Source organism: Alligator mississippiensis, chromosome 4 (assembly GCF_030867095.1).
Source record: "Alligator mississippiensis isolate rAllMis1 chromosome 4, rAllMis1, whole genome shotgun sequence".
NCBI lineage: Eukaryota > Metazoa > Chordata > Crocodylia > Alligatoridae > Alligator > Alligator mississippiensis.
In genome coordinates, this window is record NC_081827.1 from 153462556 (window position 1) to 153486071 (window position 23516).

At 47.0% G+C, this 23516-nt stretch overlaps 1 protein-coding gene across 4 annotated transcripts in view; it reads right to left on the reverse strand.

Annotated features, from left to right (window-relative positions):
- The window catches only part of MPP3 (MAGUK p55 scaffold protein 3), a 147380-nt gene that overhangs the window by 16511 nt on the left and 107353 nt on the right, over nt 1-23516 (reverse strand). For all 4 annotated transcript variants that reach the window (XM_019500484.2, XM_059726819.1, XM_059726820.1 and 1 more), the window contains exons 15-16: nt 21706-21786; nt 5040-5133 (exon numbers count right to left, since the gene is read on the reverse strand). In XM_019500484.2, the coding sequence (XP_019356029.1) occupies nt 5040-5133; nt 21706-21786 (175 nt within the window). The remainder of the gene's footprint in view (nt 1-5039; nt 5134-21705; nt 21787-23516) is intronic.

A 23516-nucleotide genomic window follows, 5' to 3' on the forward strand; every position in this document is an offset into this window, starting at 1 on the left:
CAAGACAAACTAACGGACCCTGCAGAGCACACTGAGATGTGTGCAAAGGCCCCCCTCCATGGATGCAAAGCGTCAGCACTGCAAGTTTTCCACTCTTCAGGGCCTTAGTATTTTAATGTCCATACACTTGCAACTGGGTTTTTCTACCAGGAGAACAAATCTGGGAGAACTAGCCAATTGCCCATCATGAATGACAGAGTGTTTCAGGGAATGTTTACATGTCCCACCCACACTCGCCCTTTGGGGCTGGCCATGTAAATCAGGGGCAGGCAATTATTTTGGGTGGAGGACTGCTTACAGAGTTTTGGCATGCTGTCCAGGGCAGCATGGGTAGCCCCAGTCCTTGGCAGGTGCCCCACCCCCTGGTAGCCATCTTGTGACCATAAGTCCCGCCCTCTAACCCCTGACTTTTGCCACCAGAAGTCCCTGCCCCTTCCCCCAGAAGTAGTCCTTTCACAAAGGGGGTTTACCATCTAAAAAGGAAACATCTACAGCATTCATTAATTTGATTTCAAAAATATTTTTGTCCAGATTTACATGTGTTTGTGTTGTATACATAGAGGTGATCGCACAATAGCTTAAAATAAAGTTGTCTTTTTGTATGTTGTGGAGGGTGGGTATAGGTGTGTGGGGGGCTGTGGGTGGGTGTGTGGATACGTGGGGTGAGGGAGCATGTGGGTGTGGATATATGGGATGTGGGTGGGGTTTGTCAGGGGCTGTGTGTAGGCAGGGAGGGTGGCTGCAGCTGTGTGAGGGGGGCGTGGGGATCTGTGTATGTAGCTGTGCAAGGGGGGTGTGGATGCATGTGTATGGTGGAGCGCCCATGTAGGACTCACCCTATGAAAACCCACATACTCTGCCCCTGCCTGCACACACACACCCCCACACACCCACATTCTGTCCTGCCTGCATACACTCCCACATTCTGCCCTGCCTGCACACACAACCACATCCTGCCCCTGCCCACACCCCCCTACTCACTCTGCCCCTGCCCACACACACACACACACACACACACACACACACACACTGCCCCTGCCCCACCACCACACACAAACACTGGACTGCTCAGTCGTGCTGAGTACTCTCCCTGGGTCCTATCACCCCTGGCTCCTGTCAGCTTTGACAGGCATCCAGGAGCAAGTAAATATTAAACCCTAACGGCTCCCTCCATCTCCAAATATAACTAACTATAGGCCCATCAGCCTGACTTCTATCCCGGGGAAGATCTTAGAAAAGTTTATTAAAGAGGCCATTCTTAATGGACTGGCCGACGCCAACATCTTAAGGGATAGCCAACACGGGTTTGTCGCGGGTAGGTCTTGTTTGACCAATCTCATTTCCTTCTACGACCAGGTGACCTATCACCTGGACAAGGGAGAAGAGATTGATGTCATATATCTTGACTTAAAAAAAGTCTTCGATCTGGTATCCCATGATCACTTCTTGGCGAAACTGGCCAATTGTCGCCTTGGGTCCACCACAATCCACTGGCTGGAAAATTGGCTCCGTGGTTGGACCCAGAGGGTAGTAGCCTGCCACCGGAGGTGGTTCAAGCGCCTACACTGAACACCTTCAACAGCAAACTGGATGCTTATCTTGCTGGGATCCTATGACCCCAGCTGACTTCCTGCCCTTTGGGCAGGGGGCTGGACTCAGTGATCTTCCGAGGTCTCTTCCAGCCCTAATGTCTATGAAATCTATGAAATCCTTGCCTGAAGAGGTGGAGCCTGCCCAGCCAATTGCTGCTGGCCCTCTTGGGGAAGCATGTGTACTTGATCAAAAGTGTTACAGACAGACAGACAGACTAAGCCCTTTATTTTATTAGAATTCTCCCATATATTTTGACTAGAGACAGACATTACACAAACTGTGTTGATGCCTACACATTCAGATGGGTCACCAATTGGTTGGAGGGCCACACCCAGAGAATGGTGGTGGATGGGTCATTTTCGACCTGGAGGGATGTGGGCAGTGAGGTCTCCCCAGGTTCAGTCCTTGGGCCTGCACTGTTCAACATCTTCATCAGCGACTTGGACGAGGGGATGAAAAGCACCTTGTTCAAATTCACAGATGGCACTAAGATGTGGGGAGAAGTGGACACGCTAGAAGGGCGGGACAGGCTGCAACTGGATCTGGACAGGTTATAGGGGTGGGCAGATTAGAGCAAGATGGGATTCAATACTGACAATTGCAAGGTACTACACCTAGGGAGAAAGAACCAGCAGCATACCTACAGGCTGGGGAACTCCCCTCTCATCAGCATAGAGGCAGAAAAGGATGTTGCAGTCATTATAGACTCCAAGATGAACATAGGCTGCCAATGTGGAGATGCAGTCAGGAAGGCTAACCACACCCTGTCATGCATCCACAGATGCATCACCAGCAGGTCCAAGGAGGTGATCCTCCCCCTCTATATGACATTGGTTGGGCTGCAGTTGGAGTACTGCATCCAGTTCCTCCCCCTCTATATGACATTGGTTGGGCTGCAGTTGGAGTACTGCATCCAGTTCTGGGTGCCGCACTTCAGGAGGGATGTGGACAACATCGAGAGGGTCCAGAGGAGGGCCACTCGCATGACCAGGGGGCAGCAGGGCAGGCCCTACGAGGAGAGGCTATGAGACCTGAACCTGTTCAGCCTCCACAAGGGAAGGCTGAGAGGGGATCTGGTGGCTGTCTATAAACTGGCCAAGGGAGACCAGCAGGCAATGGGAGAGTCCCTGTTCCCCCGAGCACTACTGGGAGTAACAAGGAATAACGGCCATAAGTGGATGGAGAGTAGATTCAGGCTAGATATTAGGAGGCACTACTTCACAGTCTGGGCAGCTAGGATCTGGAACCAACTTCCAAGAGAAGTGGTGCTCGCTCTTACCCTGGGGGTCTTTAAAAGGAGGCTAGATAGACCCCAGCATTCTTTTCTGCCCATGGCAGGGGGTCAGACTTGATCTGCTCAGGTCCCTTCCGACCCTACCAACTATGAAACTGATTTAAGCGATCAGAAACTGGTTTAAACTTGTAACAGAACAGACATTCAGTGCACATAAACCAGTTTGAAAATGGCTGAACCAGTCTGAGATAAACCTGGTTGAATGTAGTATCAGACTTAACCGATTTGGCTCAAACTGGTTTATGAAATGTCTGTCCCAGACCCCCTGATGGTTTAAGTTAAATTAGACTCCACCAGCATCCTGGTATGCTCTCTGGGCTGGGCAGAGCTCTACTCCAGTGAGCTGGACTGGCCCCTCCACTCTGCTCTCTAGCTGAAGCAGGGGCAGGGTGTTGCCAGATGCTGGCCTGCCATGGCTCCCAAGGCAAATTCCACCCTCCACGCCTGCCCGCCCTCTGCTGGTATATTCTAGAGACTGCAACTGGGGTTTGCCAGACCCAGCCACACCTCCATGGCTTGCCTGCAGCCAGGCAGGGACAAAGTTAATTCCCCTCTCCCCCCTGAGAAGGTTGGCTGTAGTCTCTGCAGTTTGCCTGCAACCAGGCAGGGATGCAGCTGTGAGCTCAGAGCTAAGACCTGCAGAACCAGACTGAGAGGTGGGAAGTGTTAGCAAAGACCTGACAATCATCACATGTGCTGGAGATGTAGTTAAGGGAAGTTGCAGACAGCTTCACCAAAGAATACAGAGAGCTACATTTACCTTATAAAACAGAACGTGTAAAAGCTGGGAATGCCTAAACAAAGCCTTTCTGAATGCCTGGTGGGGGAGCATGTGGGTGTGTGGATGGGTATGGGGTTTGTGGGCAGCTGTGAGTGTGTGGGGGGAGGGTGGCTGGGGAGGGTTGTGGCATGTGGAGGGTGTGGGTGGCTGGGGTGTGGGTTCGTGTGTATGGTGATGCAAGGGTGGTGTGGGTACATGTGGGACTCCCCCTTTAAACACTGTCCCCCCCTCCTACCAGCAGCAGCAGACAGCAAGGCCATACGACATTCATGGCCCACAGAAGACAGAGACCCCGGTGGTGTGTGGTCCTGGCGAGCCCCAGGACTGCACATGGCCAGGCCAGCAGGGAGACAGGGGAACCGGCTCAGCTCCATAGAACCCCTGATAGCCCAGGCTCCCCACTCCTGCCACCCCACCCTGGGCCCCCACTGGCACTGGCATGGGCCCCGCACTCCCACCTACCACTCCCCCACAACTGCCACTGCCATTTCCCCACCTTCCTGCCCACCATCACCACTTCTCTCCACCTGCCTGCCTGCCCACCTGCTGCTCTGCACCATGCGGTTCCCGCTACATGGCCAGGACCACAGAATGCAGCACGAGCTGGTATGACCACCATGGATTGGGGCGATTGGCACCCTCCCTCCCCTCCCCCTGTTCTTATCTGACTTTGCACTCTTGGATGGAGGGAGGCAAGGGAACAGCCCCAGGGTCACCAGGCCAGAAACCTCTGCTAGGAAAAGTCTTCTGGTTGGGGTCTGGGGATGGGATGGGGTGGGGTGGGGTGGGATGGGGTAGGGTAGGGCAGGGCTGGGCAGGCCTTGCTGCTGCTGCTGCCCCTCGGTCCTGCCGCTGGCTCCTCTTGGGTTCTGCTGCCGCTGGCACCTTGTCAGCTTAGGCAGCCATGGACAGATAATAATTAATTTTCTAAATTTCTTTAGGGGCTCTGCAGGCTGGATAGAATGACCTGGTGGGCTGGATTCAGCCTGCAGGCTGTATTTTGCCCTCCCCTGATCTAGTCCATCCTCAAATTTGGTGTCAGGGGCACTTACAGTGAAAATGTAAATAAAACTTGACTGCATAGTTGTACCAGAAAACAGCAGTGCATGTAATTAAAAGGACTACAAATAATTAGATAAGGACTCTGGTTCCTGAGCCTTTTCAATCCTCAACTTTTCCTTATTTGTCTTCCATTAAATTTTTTGCATGTATATGTACATTCAAAACTGAAAAAAACTTTCACTAGAAAAAAATCTTCCCATTACTGTTTTCTTAATTCAGTGGCTGAAACTGGCTGGCATAGACAATACTTTTTAATAAATTACTCTTAAAATGTAACCCGATTAAGCCTATGTTTTAAAACCAACTCACTTATTCTGCTGTACATCTGTCTCAAATGATTGCTTAGAGACAAAATTGTATTCTACTCCTTCTTTTTCATGAATTTTCTTTGATCTTGTTGTATCTGGAAAAGAGTGCAAACAAAATTAAAGAAGACCTGAAACATAAAATGACACTTCACACAGGCTTACTTGCCTTTGTTTAGTCTGGGCTTTTAAGTATCCAAAATTAAAAGGACACAAAGGAGCGTGTTAAGGCTGGGGAAAAAAAAAACTTCATTTATATTGCAAACAAAACCTTAAAATTGGCTTAAAATTTGTTATGTACTTTGTGATCATTATGTATTAAGGTGGCACCAAAAAGCTCCTGTCAAGGTCACTGGACATTTATGCAAACAGGCAAGGGCATGCAGACTCTGCCTCAGTTTGTTTTAGGCCCCCATCCTGTAAATTGTTCTACAAGGCCAACTCTGCACCCACACAAAGCTCTACACAAGTCAATGATTCTGTTGTTTGAAGCCCTGTGTCCTGCACTCCCTGACCAAGCTCTGCTCTGTTTTCTGCTCCCTGCACTACAGGAAACGGGCCTGTAACAGGCATTGCCAGGTGAAATTTTCTGGCATTTTTAAGTCACATCCATCAGATTACAAGATCAGACTGATAAACAATGAGATTTGGCATCAGTAATTCTTTTATGTTGGCTTGCACTAGATACAATAGCGTAACACAGGGGTGGCCAACTGTCAACCTATGCCACGTGACAGGCAGCCTGTGGGTGTGGCACACGGCAGTTTAGAGGTGGGGACAGGCAGCACAGTGGTAGATAAGGCAGGGAGTAGAAAGCAGAGCCAAAGCTCAGTCAAGGAGCACGTGGCAGGAAAACAGAAAGCTAAGCAGCTGATTGGGAAAGGGGATCAAAATGACAATGGGGGGGGAGGGGCAGGGGCAAGATTAATTTGTGGCATGCCTGACAACAAGGTTGATGACCCCCCCCCCCCCCCCCCCCCAGTTATAACATTTGGGTTCCTGTTTTGGTATTTTGAAAAAAACCTTTCCATTTGGGATTTAAAAAAATCCAAATTTAAAGCCAAATCAATGTAGTTCTTCTAAGAGAACAGAGCATTCACAAGAGTTAAGATTCATACTAAATTTCCTATACCTGGTAACTGCAGCATACATATTTCTGTGGGAAATGGTATCCTTTCTAGTAAATAAGACCTGCAAATGATTCTTTTCATCATTACTACTTTTCAGAAAACTGAACTGCATAAGACTCCCTTCAACATCAAAAAACAAACCAAAAACATGCAACATAAAAGTTCCCTTTGAAGTCAATGACTGAACTGCTGTTTGGATTAGACCCTAAAGAGTAAGAGGACATGGATACACTGGATATAAATAATTATTTTAAAAACAGCATGAGTGTGTTCCCAATTTTTCATGTCAAACTTTAAAAACCATAACAGATTTATTGATGCCTGGTTATCTCCTCTTCAAGGACATTAAGACTACAATACTGGGTTTGGATTTTTGCCTTATTTTTAAATAGCTATTTCTTCTTCTTTATTTTCTGGTGATACTTCTTTGAGGTGAAATGAATATTCTAAATCTGGTCTGACACAGATGGCATTATAAGCAGTTGTTATTAGTCCTTGAGATGCATTCTATTTTCACATCCAAACTACATTCCTCAGGTACTCTTCACATGTCCTCATATTTTCATAACACATTGTCATATATTTTTAGTGTTCTTGCTTTAATTTAGTTAAAATTTAAAAATTTAGGTAATTTAAAAATTGTTTATGCAATTGTAACTATCTACTTCTGTGTAGCTACTCAAATTAAATACCATTTTTCTCCTCTCTGCAGTTTCAAGTGGAAAGTAAAGTATTTTCTGTGCGTGTCTACGCAAGACACTACTGTGCAGTAGAGCAAATTACTACGTAGTAAGTGTCACCATCTATACACGCAGAGGCTTATTGTGCAGTAATTTGCTCTACTCCACAGTTAATTTGCTACCTGCAAATGTAGGTAGTGAATTAACTGCGGAGTAGTTACTGTGTGGTAAGGCACATGTAGATGGTCAACCAGGAACAAATTTGCCCATTGCCCCCTCTGGCCATGTCCACACGAGCATGGACATTTGGTTCCCCAGGGACAACTAGCAGTGGGACATCTTGTGCTAACTAGCAGTGGGACATCTTGTGCTGCCACTAGTTGTCCCTGGGGAACACCTGTGCCATGGTCCCTCTGGCACACAGCAGGTTACCCCGGGTGACATAGGGGAGGCTGAAGCCAGCACTGGGTTGGCCCCAGCAGCTTTACCTGGGGGCCTCCTGTGGCTGCAGCAGTGACAATCCTGCTGCTCAGAGCCTAGCTGGCAGCTGGAGAGTGGCTCTGGCCAGCCAAGCTCTGGTTTTGAGCAGTGTGCACTGGCCCCATGCGTACCACACTGCTTCTCCCATCCCAGGTTTGTTTGTTTTTTTACCCCTGGATATCCAGGGGTCAACTGCCCCGCTCCCCCAACGTTGCTCCTTTGCAACATGGAGAACAGCTGAATGTGCAGTATGTGGCACCTCAGACATGTCTGCGATGCCACATGTGGCACGGCCACACTCAACTGGATGCAGCCTGCCTCTGAGGCTACATAGGACACATTGTGAAATGTACTACTTCAGTGGTCACCAACCTGGAGATCCCTATTGACAGGTAGATCCTGGAGCCTCTTTGGGTTGATCCTGGGATGGGGGGAAAGATGGGCATGCACGCATGCACACACCTGCCTCCCCTAGCCCCAGCAGGTCAATCTGTGAGGGAGGGAGCCAGATAGAGGCCCCCGCGATGAGCAACTGACCGTGTGGCCCAGCCAGAAGCAGGGGAAGGTAACTTGGGCCCCAGCTCAGCCAGGTGGTGGGAGGATTGGAGCCCTGGGGGCTCCTCCAGGAGCATGAGGGAGCTCCCTCCCCATCTCTACAGGGGCGGAGGTGGCAGAGGTGGCTGCTGCTGCACCTCGAGGCCCGCTGCAGCTGGCCATGTGCAAGCACGGCTGAGCTCAGCAATGGGGACTCACATGGGGGTGGCCCCAACCCAGCTGGGTCTGGGAAGATCTGGTAGTCCAGGGGTGTGAGGGGGGACTCCCACTGCTGGACACAACCCAGTGGAGGCCCCAGGGGCCCATACCTCCCCCACTGTGCTCCAAGCACAGCGGGTAGCCTGCAGCAGCAGCTGCCACCTCGCCTTGAGCGCAGGTGGGCTGGGCAGGGGGTAGGTGAGTACAGTATATCCTGGGGTGCCCTTTACTACTAAAAACTGATCTTCACCATAAAAAGGTTGGAGACCACTGTACTACATTTAGTTTACTGTAGGCTTCATTTATATCAAATTTTCATACTGTACTAAAGTATCCCAGGGCATGTCTGTACGTGCAAATGCTCTGAGCTGTGTAAACCCACCCTGGCCAGGTTTTTACATTTGCAGGGAAGCAGGAGCAGATTTGTTGTTCATGGCAGCAGTTTCCTCCTGCCCCCCACCAGCGCTGCACTGGCCTCCTGAAGCAGCCAGGGGCTGGCAGGGAGCACGGGGCCAGGAGACAGTTGTCTCCTGGCAGGGGCTGTGAGACTGCTCCCTGCCCCCAGGAGCTGCCTGCTGCTGGGGCAGGTTCCACCACTGGAGCCCAGGTGGGGACAATGTCCCCCTGCCCCAGCAGCAGGGAGCTCCCAGGTCCTGCTACACCATGGTGGAGTGGGGGCCGGGAGATCCTTATCTCCCAGCCCTGGCTCCACAGTTGAGGGAGTCAGAGCTGAGAGATAAGACAATTGCTTGCCTAAGACGAGGGAGGTGGAGCTCTTAACTCTTATAGTTAAAACTCAAAATTTAACATTACAATTACTTTGTAAAAATACATGGAACCAACTCTTTAAACCTATGTGGATGACTTGGATATATAAACGTACATTAGAATCCTTGTTGCCAACTCTCATTATTTGAGTTTCCCATGATATTTGATAGTACCGTGTTTGGTAAACCACTAGATCCTGGAGTCAGGTAACTGAGAATTTTTACTTTAAATTAAAAATGTAAACCCTAACAGTTGCAGAAAAAGCTTGGAAAAAGACAAAACTCCTAAAATGGCTCAAAAATAAAAACTACAAATAAGAACTGCAATTTTTTAAACTCCAGGATTTTTAAGATATATCTTTTACTGGACCAGCTGTTTAGTTGGAAGAGCTATTGGACAACCTTTCAGGCTTTTACACCTTCCTGCACAATGGCCCACTTAAGACAAGGGAGACTGGGGTTAAAATCTTTCTAAATCCCACAGGCCTAGAAGGTTTCTGTTAAGAAAGGCAGGTCACTAAGACTTTCAAAGCAGGGTGGCTTCAGTTCTCGAGCAGACTGGGATCAGGAGGGCATTAGACTCTTCCTCATGTCTAAGGGTTACACATTACACTTAGACCACACTAAATCAATGAAATGTTAAGCAGTGTTCAAGTTTGAACATGCTGGGAGCAGTTGAGTGTTAAGGATTAATACTGTTTCTTGCCTGCACAGCTCTCATTTGCCTCTATAGAGGGCTGGCAAGTAGGGGCATGGCTAGGAGCCAGAACACCTGGGCTCTATCACTGCTCTGGGTATTTATGTTTGGGGGGAAATCTGGGAGCAGTGAATCCTGGGATGCTGGAGGGCTGCAAATTGCTTGTTTCATCTCTGTGAAGCAGGCTGAAATTTACCCTCACATGAGGTATATAGCACAGCTCAGAGTTAACTCTCGCCTGAGTGACGTAACTTTGAGATGCTCAGAGGGCATTTAGCATGATGCTCCCATTTCAAGTGCCCTTGGTATTGTTTAAGTATATCATGTAACTTCACCCTAAGAAAAAGGTAGATGTAGGCTGAGCTAGATAGCAGAGAAAAGGTTCCATGTAAATGCAAACTGTCTTCTTGGAAAGATGAAGAAGGGGTGTGAACTAGGAATAAAGAGGTATTGTTAGAGGCCCTTATAATATAAAAGTAGTGCAGTAAAATAGGCAATCTAATTATTGTCAGAGAAAGACCAGACAAAGGAAAGGCTAGTTGCTACCTGTTAAAGGCAGGGATATTAATAACAGTTTTTGTTAGGGTTTAATGAGCTACAAAATCACTGTCTATATTAAGTCCAGATTTTTTACTGTTGGTAAGATTATGAATTCCTGTTCCCATGTCTATCTTCTGGAAGTGTTTTGTAAATTTTGTATCACAGTTGGTTATAGCTGGGTATCTGTGTGTCTTGTTTAAAGATATGATCTATTTCTCTGCTGCAGTGTCCTTGCCAGGTAAAGGCATTTTTTTCAGATTGAAGTGGGTGTTGCAAGCATTATTCTGAGAGAGAATGACTTCAACTACCCACAAATAGACTGGGTTAATCTAACATCAGGCTGGGATACAGAGACTACATTTATTGATGCTTTCTGGAGCAGTTAGTCCTGGAACCTAAAAAAAAAAGGAAAGGCCATTCTTGACCTAGTCTTAAGCAGTGCACAGGATTTGGTGCAAAAGGTGAGTCTTACTGAGCCACTAGGCAATAGTGGCCGCAATGTAATTGGGTTTGACATCCATGCAGGAGGGGAGACAAGAACAAGATCTACCACAGTAGCCTTTCACTTCAAAAAGGGAGACTACACCAAAATGAGGAAGTTGGTTAAACGGAAGTTAAAAGGGATCCCTAAGGAGATGAAGAATTTGTAAGCAGCATCATGGGAATTGCTTAAGAACACCATAATGGAAGCACAAAGCAAATGCATACTGCAAAACGGAAAGCGGACCAAAAGAAAGTCAACATGATTTAATGGCATAGTTGCAAAGGCAATAAGCAGAACAAAGGCTTCTTTCAAAAAATGGAAGTCAGATCCTAATGAGGAAAATATAAATAAAAGAGAATAAATTCTGGAAAATTAAATGTAAAACTATAATAAAACAAGATAAACTCCTTGTTGCACCTTACACTGTGAACTGCACAAATGTTAATCAGTGATAGTGCTAGCTTGAATTTGGAACAGTCACGCTTCAGGCCAACAGATGCCTGGAGGACTGAAAGGTAAGAATTATGCCCCCCCCATTCTGGACTTGTCCCTTGCCCCTTACTCCTGGGGCTCCCTCCTGCCCCTCCCCACCCCTACCTGCACTGTCTGTCCTGGGGGAGCAGCCAGGGTAGGTTTATCTGGGGTGCTGGGGAGGGCAAGCAGTGGGCGTGATCCAGGCTAGTTGCGGGGAGGGGGGGTTTACATTAAAGTGTATCCTAGAGTGGATACACCTTAGTGTAACACAAACTGGGTAACATGGATCAGATCTTCCTGCCTTGGAGCGGCATAACATTGAGATGCATAATGAGTGCTTAAAACTAGTTTCAGGTGTTCATGTGGGGACAATCCAGGAGTTAAGAGCTCCAGGAGCTACCCAAAATCATCGTGTAGCAAGGCCCTAAGAAAGATGCTGAGGAGAAACTTGCTAGAGACACAGATGATAACAATAAATATGTCTTTAAGTACAATAGAAGCTGAGCACCTGCAGGGAATCAGTTGGGCCTTTGGATGATCAGGATGTAAAAGGGGCTCTAATAGATGATAGGAACATTGCTGAGAAATTAATTAATTTAATTAATTCTTTGCATCTGTCTTCACTGTGAAAGATGTTAGGGAAATTCTGTCACTAGATCCATTCTTCTCTAGGGACAAGACAGTGGAGCCAACCCACATTGAGGTTTCAATGGATGAGGTCATACAGGAACCAGCAGCAAATCACCAGCACCCAATGACATTCACCCTAGGGTCCTGAAGGAGCTAAAATTGGAAACTGCTGAGCTCCTAAGTGTGGTATGTAACCTATCACTAAAAACTGCATCAGTACCAGAGGACTGGAGGGTTCTGTTCCTGGAAAACTGGTAGAAACAATTAAAAAAAAAAGAATTGCTCAGCACTTAGAGAAACATGACTTGCTGGGGAGGAATCAACGTGGCTTTGTCAAAGGGAAATCATGCCTCATCAACCTACTAGAGCTCTTTGATGGTGTTAAGAAGGTGGATCAGGGAGATGCAGTTTACATAACATATTTGGACTTCCCAAAAGCTTTTAATGTGGTCCCCCATCAGAGACTCTTAACTAATGTAGGTAGCTATGGGATTAGAGGGAACATCTATGTGTAGATTAGAAATCAGATCAAAGATAGAAAGCAAAGAGTGAGTATAAAGGGTCAATTTTCAGGATGGAACGAAGTAAACAGTAGGATCCCCCAGGGATCTGTGTTGGGACCAGTACTATTTAACATATTCAGAAATGATCTAGAAGGGGTGGGTAGTGAAGTGGCCAAATTTGCAGATGATGCAAAACCACTATATTTACTCAAACAGAAGATGACTCTGATTATAAGACGACACCCCCCCCCAAAAAAAAATAATTTGATTATATGGAAAATTTATAAATTTGTTATAATTTTCCAGGTACAGAATCTAATTATTGGAGATTTGCCTTGAATTTCATAGAATCATAGAAAATTAGGTTTGGAAGGGACCTCAGGAGTTCATCTAGTTCAAACCACTGCTCAAAACAGGACCATCCCCAACTAAATCATTCTAGCCAGGGTTCCGTCAAGCCAGGCCTTAAAAACCTCCAAGGATGGAGAGTCTACCACTGCTCTAGGTAACCCATTCCAGCGCTTCACCACTCTCCTATTGAGAGTTCTTCCTAATATCCAAACTAAACTTCCCTTGCTGCAACTTGAGACCATTGCTCTTTGTTCTGTCATCTGTCATCACTGAGAATAGTTTAGCTCCAGCCTCTTTGAAACCCCCCTTCAGGTAGTTTAAGGTTGCTGTCAAATCCCCCCTCAGTCTTCTCTTCACCAGATTAAGTAAGCCCAGTTCCCTCAGCCTCTCCTTACAAGTCATGTGCCTCAGTCCCCTAACCATTTTTGTTGCTCTCACTGGACTCTTTCCAACTTGTCCACATCCTTTCTGTAGTGGGGGGCCCAAAACTGGACACAGTACTCCAAATATGGCCTCATCAGTGCAGAATAGAAGGGAATAATTACTTTCCTTGATCTGCTGGCAATGTTCCTACTAATGTAGCCCAATATGCTGTTAGCCTTCTTAGCAGCAAGGGCATGCAGTTGACTCATATTCAGCTTATTGTCCACTGTAACCCCCAGATCCTTTTCTTCAGAGCTGCTGCTTAGCCAGTTGGTCCCAAACCTGTAGTAGTGCATGAGAGTCTTCTGTCCTAAGTGCAGGACTTTGCACTTGTCCTTGTTGAATTTGTCCCCCTTCCCACTGCTACAGCAAGGAAAATAAATCTGGGGAATCAGGTAGTCCTTTGCTCTACTTCCCCTCAACTTTTTCCCCTAGTAGCCCCTTCCCCCTCTCCTTACTGTGAGACCCTGCTCTCCCTGAACAGTGGAAGTGAGAAGCAAATTTGAAACCCATGAATTAAATAATTGTAGCAATTTGCATATAGTACCTATAGACTTAGTTCCAGCATTGATGCACGTTCCCATTTTTTGAAACTGCTGCATGTTTTAACACAGGTGTCTCATAAACACACTTCCAGTAGTACTTTGGGAGCTCTTCTCTTCACACTATGTATATTAGTCATAGATTTCATAGACATTAGGGCTGGAAGGGACCCTGCAAGATCATTGGGTCCAGCCCCCTACCCAAGGGGCAGGAAATCAGGTGGGGTCAGATGACCCCATCAAGATAAGCATCCAAGCATTTCTTAAAGGTATCCAGAGTAGGTACTTACACCACTTCTGGGGGGAGTCTATTCCAGACTCTGGAGAATTGACAGTAAAGAGGTTTTTCCTTACTGTGAGTCTAAAATGATCTTCCAGCAGTTTGTGACCATTAGATCTTGTCTTTCCTTGGGGTGCCCTGGTGAAAAGGCATTCTCTCAGTTGCTGATGCATACTCCTTATATACTTATAGACTGCCACTAAATCATACCTGAGCCTCCATTTCTCCAGGCTGAAAAGTCCTGCCTCTCAGCTTCTCCTCATAGGGCCTATTTTCTTGACCTCTAATCACGCACGTGGCTCTCCTCTTGACTCTCTCAAGCTTCTCCACATCCTTTGTAAAGTGTGGAGCCCAGAATTGGATGCAGTACTCCAGCTGCGGCCTCACCAAGGCTGAGTAAAGCAGGAGGATGGCTTCCTGGATCTTGCTTGAGATGCATCAGTAGATGCAAACCTGAGTTTTATTTGCTTTGCCGGCTGCGGCATCGCACTGGTGGCTCATGCTCATCTTGTGGTCATTCATGACCTCCAAGTCTCTTTCAGTCATGGTGCTAGCAAGTGTAGCACTGCCAAGCCTATAAATATGATGTGAGTTTTTTCTCCCAAGGTGTAGCACTTTGCATTTCTCCATGTTGAATGTCAACAGGTTCTGATCTGCCCACTTTGTGAGCCTGTGCAAGTCGGCCTGAATTGCCAACCTATCCTTTAGTATGACCACGCTTCCCCATAATTTGGTGTCATCTGCAAACTTAGCCAAAACACTTTGGACATCCAAATCCAGATAATTTATGAATATATTAAAGAGTACTGGTCCGAGTACTGAGCCCTGAGGGACGCCACTAGTTACCATGTGCCATGTAGACTTGGTTCCGTCAACTATTACTCTCTGGGTCACACCATGAGCCAGTTCCCCAGCCACTGGACCGTAAGGTTGTCGAGGCTGCAGTTCCCCAATTTTACCATGAGGACATCATGGGAGACAAAGTAAAAGGCTTTTTTGACATCTAAATATATGACATCAACCTCTTCTCCTTTGTCCAGGTGATGCGTCACCTGGTCATAGAAGGAAATGAGATTGGTTAGGCAAGACCGACCCACAGCAAAGCCTTCTGTTAGCCTGTTGTTGATGGTTTCTTTGATTTTTCCAAGATCTTTCCAGGGATTGAGGTCAAACAGATTGTCCTGTAGTTTCCTGGATCTTCCTTTCCTCCTTGCTTAAATAGGCACTGCATTGGTCCTCTTCCAATCTTCAGGAACCTCTCGAGTGCCACAGGTTCTCAAATATCCTTGCCATTGGTTGTGCTATGATATCAGCCAACTCTTTTAGCACTCTGGGCGCATTCCATTTGGGCCAGCTGACTTGTAGATGTCCAGCCTCTCAGGCTGTTCCCTCACAAGATCTTCACCAATTATAGGTGTATGTCCACTCTTACCCTAGTAGCCCTGTGTCCTGTCAGGCAAGGTGATTCCCTTGGCTTGGTGGAAAACTGATGCAAAGTAATCGTTGAGGAGATTAGCTTTTTCCAGGGTGTCAATTGTCAGCTGCCCCACTTGGTTCAGCAAGGGTATGATGCTGCCCTTGTTTTTTCCCAATTTCCCACATTTGAAGAAGGACTTTTTATTGTCCTTGATTCCCATAGCCAGTTTGAATTTGGTTTCAGCCTTGGCTTTTCTGGTCCACTCCTTACAGGTGCGGGCGAGTGCTGCATAATCCTCCTTAGTGGTAGTTCCCAACTTCCATCCCTTATAAGCTTCTCTTTTCAGATTCAGGAGGTCCATGAGTTCCCTACTGAGCCAAGGGGGACTTCCCAGCCCTTTTGTTACCTTTCCGACAGGCCAGAACAGACTTCCCTTGTGCTTTTAGGATTACGTCCTTAAGGAGCAACCATTCATTGTGGACTCCGCTCCCTGTCAGATAATGGTCTCTGAGGGCCTCAGCAACCAACCTCCTGAGCTTGTGAAATTCAGCTTTCCTAAAGTCAAGGATTTCTGCATTGCTTAATGATTTGCCAGCTTTGTGATCAATAGAAAAAGTGATCAATTCATGATCACTATCATCAAGCTTCCCTTCGATCCTCAGATCACTGACTAGATCATCCCCTTTGGCCAGCACCAAATCCAGCAGCGCTTTACCTCTTGTCAGCCCATAGAGTTCTAGAGTCAAATACAGCTCGTCAATGCAAGTGAGCAAGCGTCCAAAGCCAAAGGTTCATAATTTGCCACACAGCTCATTGGGCTGGGCCCAATGATTAGCGTGACCCTAGCATGACAGCTCAGCACTGGGATGCTCCAAAATGTATATGTAGATTAGGTGCATCGATTAAGGTTCCCATCAATTTTGGAGCAGTACTACTTTCACACTTTTCCCTTAGCTAATTCATAGATTTTGGCTAGGAGTAAGCAAGACTAGGGGTATCTGAACTCCAAGGCTTTGGGGCTTGTACACAGGATACCACCCCAATAAAAAGGTCCCATCAGCATGTTTGCCTGGCTTTGGCAGCAGTTTAATGACAGACGATGTGTTTAGCAAAATGTCCTTGTATGTCATTATAAAATGAAGGGCATTTTCCCCATGTCAGCTGAAGGAATAAAACTCATCTTGTATTTGAGTAACTACAGTATTCAAAGTGGTAAAGACCAAGGAGGACTGTGAGGAACTACAGAACGGTCTGGCACAATTTAGCAAATGGGAAACTAAATGGAAGATGAAATTCAGTGTAGCTAAGTGTAAAGTTATACATATAGGCAAAAATAACTCAAAATATACCTACACCATGATGAACTCTGCATTAGTTTTTACCACACAGGGAAGAGATCCAAGAGTCATTGTGGACAGTTTGCTAAATACATCAGCTCATTGCTCAGCAGCCATCAAACAGGCAAACAAAATGTTAGGAATTATTAACAAAGGAACTGTAAACAAACCTGAAAGTATTATGCCCCTTTATAAATCCATGGTGCATCCACAGCTTGAATACTGTGCCCAGTTCTGGTCCCCACACCTCAAAAAGGATACAGAAGAACTAGAGAAGGTACAGAGAAGGGTAACAACGATGATCAGTGGTATGGAGGAGCTTCCATATGAGGAGAAACTAAAGAGGCTAAGCTAGGGGCAGGCAATTATTTCAGCTGAAGGGTTGTTTAACAGGGTTTAGTGAGCTTCCAAAGGCTACATGGGTATCCCCGCCTCTTGACAGGTGCCCTGTCCCCTGGTCACCATCTTGGGACTGGAATTACCACCCCCAACCCCTGAGCTTTGCCACATGTGCAGATGCAATGCCTGGGAGCAGTTGATTCAGGCTCAAACTACTCTGGAGTTTATTGCTTCACATTAACTGCATGTGTAGATGCACCTATAGTGTGTAATTAAAGTATGGAACTCATTGCCACCAAATGTGGAAGCTGAGTTTCGCCCAAGGATAGACAAAGTCCGGCCCACAGGCTGGATCCAGTTGGCTGAGATTCCATTTCCCAGCCGCCTCTGCCCGCATGACTTGTGCCAGTCTCCATGGTGACCCCAGCCACACCGGCATGTGAAAGCTCAGGCTGGGGGTTGCCATGGAGACTGGCCTCAGCCATGCTGGCAGTGCACACAGCACAGCAGCGCAGGGGGTTGTTCCAGAGCTGCTGAGAACTTGGGATGGGAGCAGATTGATCCAGAGCCAGGGCAGAGTCGCGATCTGTAGCCTGCACAAGCACAGCTCTGCCCTGGCTGCGGAGCAAGCTGCCCCCATCCCAAGTTCCCAGCAGCTCCAGAGCAGCCCCCTGCATTGCTCTGCCATGCACACTGCCAGCGCGGCTCAGGCTGGTTTCCATGGCAACCCCAGCCTAAGCTTTCCTGTGCAGGTGAGGTTTGGGTCTCCATGGAGACCAGCACAAGCCATAAGGGCAAGGGCTGTGGGAAATGGCGTCCAGCTGCCAGCTGGATTGGCCATTTTGCCCACCCCTGGTTTAGCCAGATTCGAAAAAGGGCCTGGACAAATTCTTGGAGGAAACAGGCATCAGTGGCTATTGAGTACAGGAGTTAGGGATATAACCTCTGAATCAGAAGTTCCCAGACCTTAAAATGCTGGAGGCTGCAAGTGAGAGAGGAACAGAGGAAAAAACCATGGTCATACCCAGTTCACTCTCCCTTTCAGCATCCACTCTCTGCCACTGTGTGATAAAGGACGCTGGCAGGACAGACCTATGGTCTGACCCAGTAAATGGCAATTCTTATGTCCTTTTGGGCAGATGTCGTATCTGAGGACCTGACTATAGATTATAGCTTTCTTAGTGTGTCTAGGGTAGCTATCAGTCTTATGAACATAAGAGAAGTAATTCACTGGTTTTCTGTATACAGTGGCTTGTAGGATGTCATCCCAGATATGGACTGTGGTATCCAGAAATTTGATGTTGGTGTAGAAATCTTCCAGAGACAATATTTCATTCATGAGGGTCCCAAAGTTAAGATATAAGGGGTCTGGTAGGGTTACTTTGTTTGTGTAAGTTTTGGAACATATGAAAAAGTTCCTGATAAGTGCATGGATGAACTGAACAGCATTTCTAAGACAGGAATTTTCTAAGACAGATCATTCTCCTGATGTTTTGGACCTTAACTAATGGCTTTTGAAAGTATGCATTAGTTGCATTCATGCATTTATACCTCAAAGCTAGATGTGCTCGAGTGCACACTGCTTAAGGCAGTGGTGCACAACCTTTTTGGGCAGTGAGCCAGATGGGGCATGCTCGATCCCTCTGTAGCTCAAATCTGGCAGGGCCCCATCTAGTTGTGCAGAGGGGATCAGAGGAGCAACCTGACCCTGATCCAGCTGCATGGTGGAAGGGTGCTTGGGTCAGCATCAACCTGGCCCCATGGAGGGAGGCCATGGGGGGCTCAGCCCCAAAGCAGTTGCACAGAAGGAAGGGGACATGGCCCAGCCTCAGCCTGGTCCTGTGTGTGTCAGGGGGAGTAAGCGTATCCTGGCCCTGTGGGAAGATGGGGGTGCAGCTTGGCCCCAACCCAATGGCTTGAAGGGAAGGGGTCATGGCTTGGCTCTGATTTCACTGTGCAAGGGGAGGGTCATGGCCTAGCTCAGACCCACTCCCCAGGGCTTGGAATTTTGGCAGCAGAGAAGGGTTGGCAGTACTGTCACGGCTCTACCACTGCCAAATTTCCCAACCTGTAGTGAGCCCTGTGGGACAGATTCCAAGGCTCCACATTTGGCCCATGGGCAAAGGTTGATCACCCCTGGTTTAAAGTGTTGACCCTCTGCTTCAAGTTAGGATAAAAGACTGTAGAAAATATTAAAGTGAACAGGGATGAATTCAGGATTTCCCAAAAGGAGGGGCAGGAGCAGCAAGGCACACTGCAGAGGAAGCTGCACCCCCTGATCCCTACCTCCTCTGCCCCCACCGGGGGGCAGACTATATGGTGGGAGCTGCTGGAGACTTTTGAAAACCCTAAACCCAGTGAAAATGCCCCTCCACTCTCCTGCTCAGACACGTCTCCTATACTCCTCTTCCCCCCACCCCTCCGTGCTTCCCACTCCTCTGCCTACTGCTTCTCCTTTCCCCACTATTCAGGAGTAGGGAAGCTCTAGAGCCAGCTGGACTAAGCAGGGACTGGGCTCAACTGGGGAGGTGACAGTGGCAACAAGGTAGCTGGAGATTAGTTCCCTCCACCCACTGGAGACAGTGGGGAAAGGCATGTGAGGGAGGCAGGGAGGGAAGGGGCAGGAAGAGGGCATGCCTCTGAACAGGAAGGGGAAGAGAGGGAGGATTTTCACCTGTTTTAGGAGCTTTAAAAAGTCCCGGGAGGCTCCTGTGGTACATGCTAATCCAAAAGGGGGGGTGCAGCTGTGCCACTGCTCCCCCCTGGATCTGCCCCTGAAGATGAATACATTCTACTGTGCTGAGAAATTCTGCATATGCACAAGCACCATAGAGATATATTAAGAACATCCTAGACCTCATAGGAGAAAAAAATCAGATTGCTAGCTGAGTGTTCATTAGGACCAATGTTGCAGTAATATTTATTTAATCAGGGACTAGAGTTCAAGAAGCCAAGTGAAAAAAAAGAATCACAATATGAACCTTTTCATTCCACCTTGGATATTTTGTCTACATTTCCCTTTCCCCTCTTTTTGTTGAATTTTCTGTTTACCTCCTTACTATAGCTTGGCTCATTTCCTAGCACTGCTAAATTATCTACCTGATTAACTCCTGTATCATTTTGATGACCTCTTCTTGCTGTTATATTATGTTCATACATAATACAGGCAGTCCTCAACTTACGTTTTGAGTTACATTTCACACTTACAACTTTTATAAATTGACACCATTTCAACTTTATAACGTCAGTTTCAACTTTACAACACTTGAACAGATGCGATGCAACGCCAGTCAACAAGTTCGCTGCATCGCTCATCTCCCTGGACAGCATCTGTCCAAACTTCCTTGGACACTTTCTTTAAGAAGGCAGACAAGACTCCAGAAAAACCTGCAGCCAAGACTCCTGAAAAGACTCCAGCCAAGAACCCTTCAAAAAGCCCAACTAAGAGCGTTTCAAAAAGTCCAGCAAAGTCACCTCAAAGAAGTTCTTCCAAATCAATACGATTGCTATTTACAATATAAATACATTAATGTACCTATATTACTCATCTATAACTGATAGAGTACAAAATACTGAGTTATTTTTGGTGAAAATAGGGTATTGGGCCTTGGTTCAGGAACCAGTCCCCCATTTATAACATTGTTTCTTATGAGAAAATTGGTTCCGAGTTACAACATTTCGACTTAAGACATGGTTTTCAGGAACCAAATGTGTCGTAAATCCAGGGACTGCCTGTACTACTAATTAGACTGCCTCTTTCCCTAGCTTTAAAATTGCCATTTCTTCTCATTATTCTCATTACTTCAACAGAAGACTTTGTTGACCATTATCCAAATACATACAAAGACAAGCTGCTCTTGAAAATATATGCACATGCACTTCAAATGTGACAATTAAGCATTACATTCAAATTTAAAAGTAATTACTAGTGTACACTGTAGGTCTTCAGTAAAGGGCTATTGAAAAAGAAAGTTAAAGCCAACAGTATATGTTAGCAATGTCAACACATACACATGCACACACACACCTGCTGTCTAAACATAAGGGCCATTGACATAATTACATTTTTAGGATAACAGAAGTGGATGATAGAACCCTAAGCTAGGTTTGGATCTTGAGATGGTTATTTGCATTATTTAGAAAACTTCTGTAATAATTTCAATGTTGGATCAGCAGCCATTATCACCATCCATCTGGACTATTAATCTATACATCATAAAAGCACTACCACCACTTTTTGGAATAGGTTTTTAAATTCCAAGTTGCAAGTGACTGTGGTTGTGTATAAATAGAATTAATATGCTAATCAAGACTTCAGAGTACTAAACAGGAACTTGTCTGCTTCACTGCTCTCTACTTAAGATTAATATTTTTCTCCTTAATTTAACTGATGAAGCAAGACTGTAGATAAACACCATTTTAACAAAGAACAGTGAAGCTTAAGTTTCCTTTTTGCTGAATTTTCCAAAATGTTTCATTTTTATTCCAACTTTTGAAATTTACAATTTAATTTCATTTCCTAGTAATTCAGTGTCACTTCTGTTATGGGTACTGAGAAAAATCAATCTGTTCACTTAGGAAAATGTAATACAAAAAATTGACTCAGTTGACAAGATTCCAGACTCTGTCTGTGTGCCAGAGGGGAAAGTTATATGAACTGGGCTGTTGAGAGAAGGAAATGCTTGCAAGGGTTGGAAAGGAAATGAGCTATGTCCTAAAGATGCACATAAATGAGGATAAGAATGGTAATAGATTACTGAACAGCATTTTAACTAGTAATTTTACTACTGAGCATGATTCACAGAATGATTCGCAAATACAGACTTCTGTAGATTTCACTTACGTGGAACTGCAACACCATACTCCTGTGGATTCTCTGATACAACTTTCTGCTTGAGCTCATTTAGTTTGGCTCCCAATGAACCTAATAAAAGCAAAAAGCTTCTGTGTGAAAATAAATTCTGCAAACTAAAGGAATGTTATCAGCTGCATGTAAACAAAATACACTATTTAGGAGGAAGCTGGAAAAAAATCTTTAAGTGTGGAGAGACAAGAGATGCTAGGGCTCACTTGCTTCTACCTTAAATAGCATCAACATCAGCTGCTTAAATCCTCAAATACCTACAGGCCAGACATTTACTAGTCACTAGAGGCTTAGATCGATATTACTTTGGCCCACTTTTATCTGTTGTTTTAGAACAACAAAAAGTCTGTGCCAGAGGTACCGTGTACGTGGGGGCCTGAGAGCCTTGGCCCCACTTGGGAAGAGGGCTGTCATCTGAAATGCATAAAACTTTCTGTAAGTCCATCATCTTACCCCCCACCAGCAAAAATAAAAGTTGGCACCCATAGTCTGTGGCCACACATTCAGGCTTTTTATCCTATTAAAAAATGGCCATTCCAACCCTAAAATAGTGGCTCTACAACAAAAAAATGTTGCTATTTAAATCAACAGCTGGGAAGGCTTTCTGAGACAAATTTACATGTGAACAGGTATTTTTGTTCACCACTATCCCACAGTTCCCTGCTCTCCTTTCTGCCTGCCAAATGGGAGGGGGGGAATGAGAGTAGCTGGCTTCCTGACAGTCTGCCCAGCAGTAAGCTGTCAGAGCATCCAGCGTACTGGGACCAGGCAGGGTGTGGCTCTGTCCCGGACCCAGGTCTGCCACAGCTCCTGTGGGTTAGGGAGCAATGTTCAGAACTGTCCCCCCAGCACCCCATTGGAAGCTGGGAACATAGGGCAGTTTCTGGTCTTTGATGCAACAGCTGATGAGCAGGGATCCGGGTTTTCCATTTCTCATGAGGAAAATGGAGAAAATGGCAGATTTTACCTTTTACCGGAGGCAAATGTGGATTTCTCATCTTACCAGAGAAACCCATGGATTTTGCAGTTTTGCAAAGAGCTGTCTGCAGGCTGGCTGAGTTATAGCCTGCAAGAGGCAGGGAGGGAGTGGAAGGAGGGCAGTCAGGCAAGGGGGCGCCATGTCCCTGTATATGCACATGGCCATCAGGCAGCCTGGAGAGCAGCCCACATAGGTAAGTGGAGTGGGGGGCACTGAGGCCCCATAGGGAGGGAGGGAGTAGGGCAGGGCTGGAGCTGGGGCTCCTGCCCAGCCAGGGGGTGCACGGGGCTTGGGGCCCAGGACCGCAATTCGCAGCCTCAGGGCCCTGACGGGTAGCAGGACGGGGCTGCAGGAGGCTCGTTCAGGGGGTGGAGAGGTGTGGCCAGCTCCCCGCCACTGTGCACACTCCGGGAGGTAGATGGGACCTGTGCTCCCCAAATCTGTGAACAGGGTTGGGGTGGAAGCAGGCTGCCTGCTGCAGGCTCGGGCTCCTGCCCTGCTGCCCTCCCCCAGGGCCTCCACAGCCTGGCAGGCGCAACCCAGTGCTGCAGGGAACAGCAGGGCTGTGTGAGCCCTGCACTGCCCTGGCGATGCATACACTGCATGCGTGGCAGTAGCAATGCGGGATTGTGCCCCTCAGTGCAGCCCCGCAAGCAGGGGACGCATCGCCAGGGCAGCACGGAGCTGGCAGCAGCAAGGAGATCCCCGCAGAGCCCCACTGTGCCCTGCAGTGCCAGGTTGCACCTGCTGGGTTGCAGTGGCCCTGGGGGAGGGCAGCAGGGCAGGAGCCCAAGCCTGCAGCAGGCAGTGT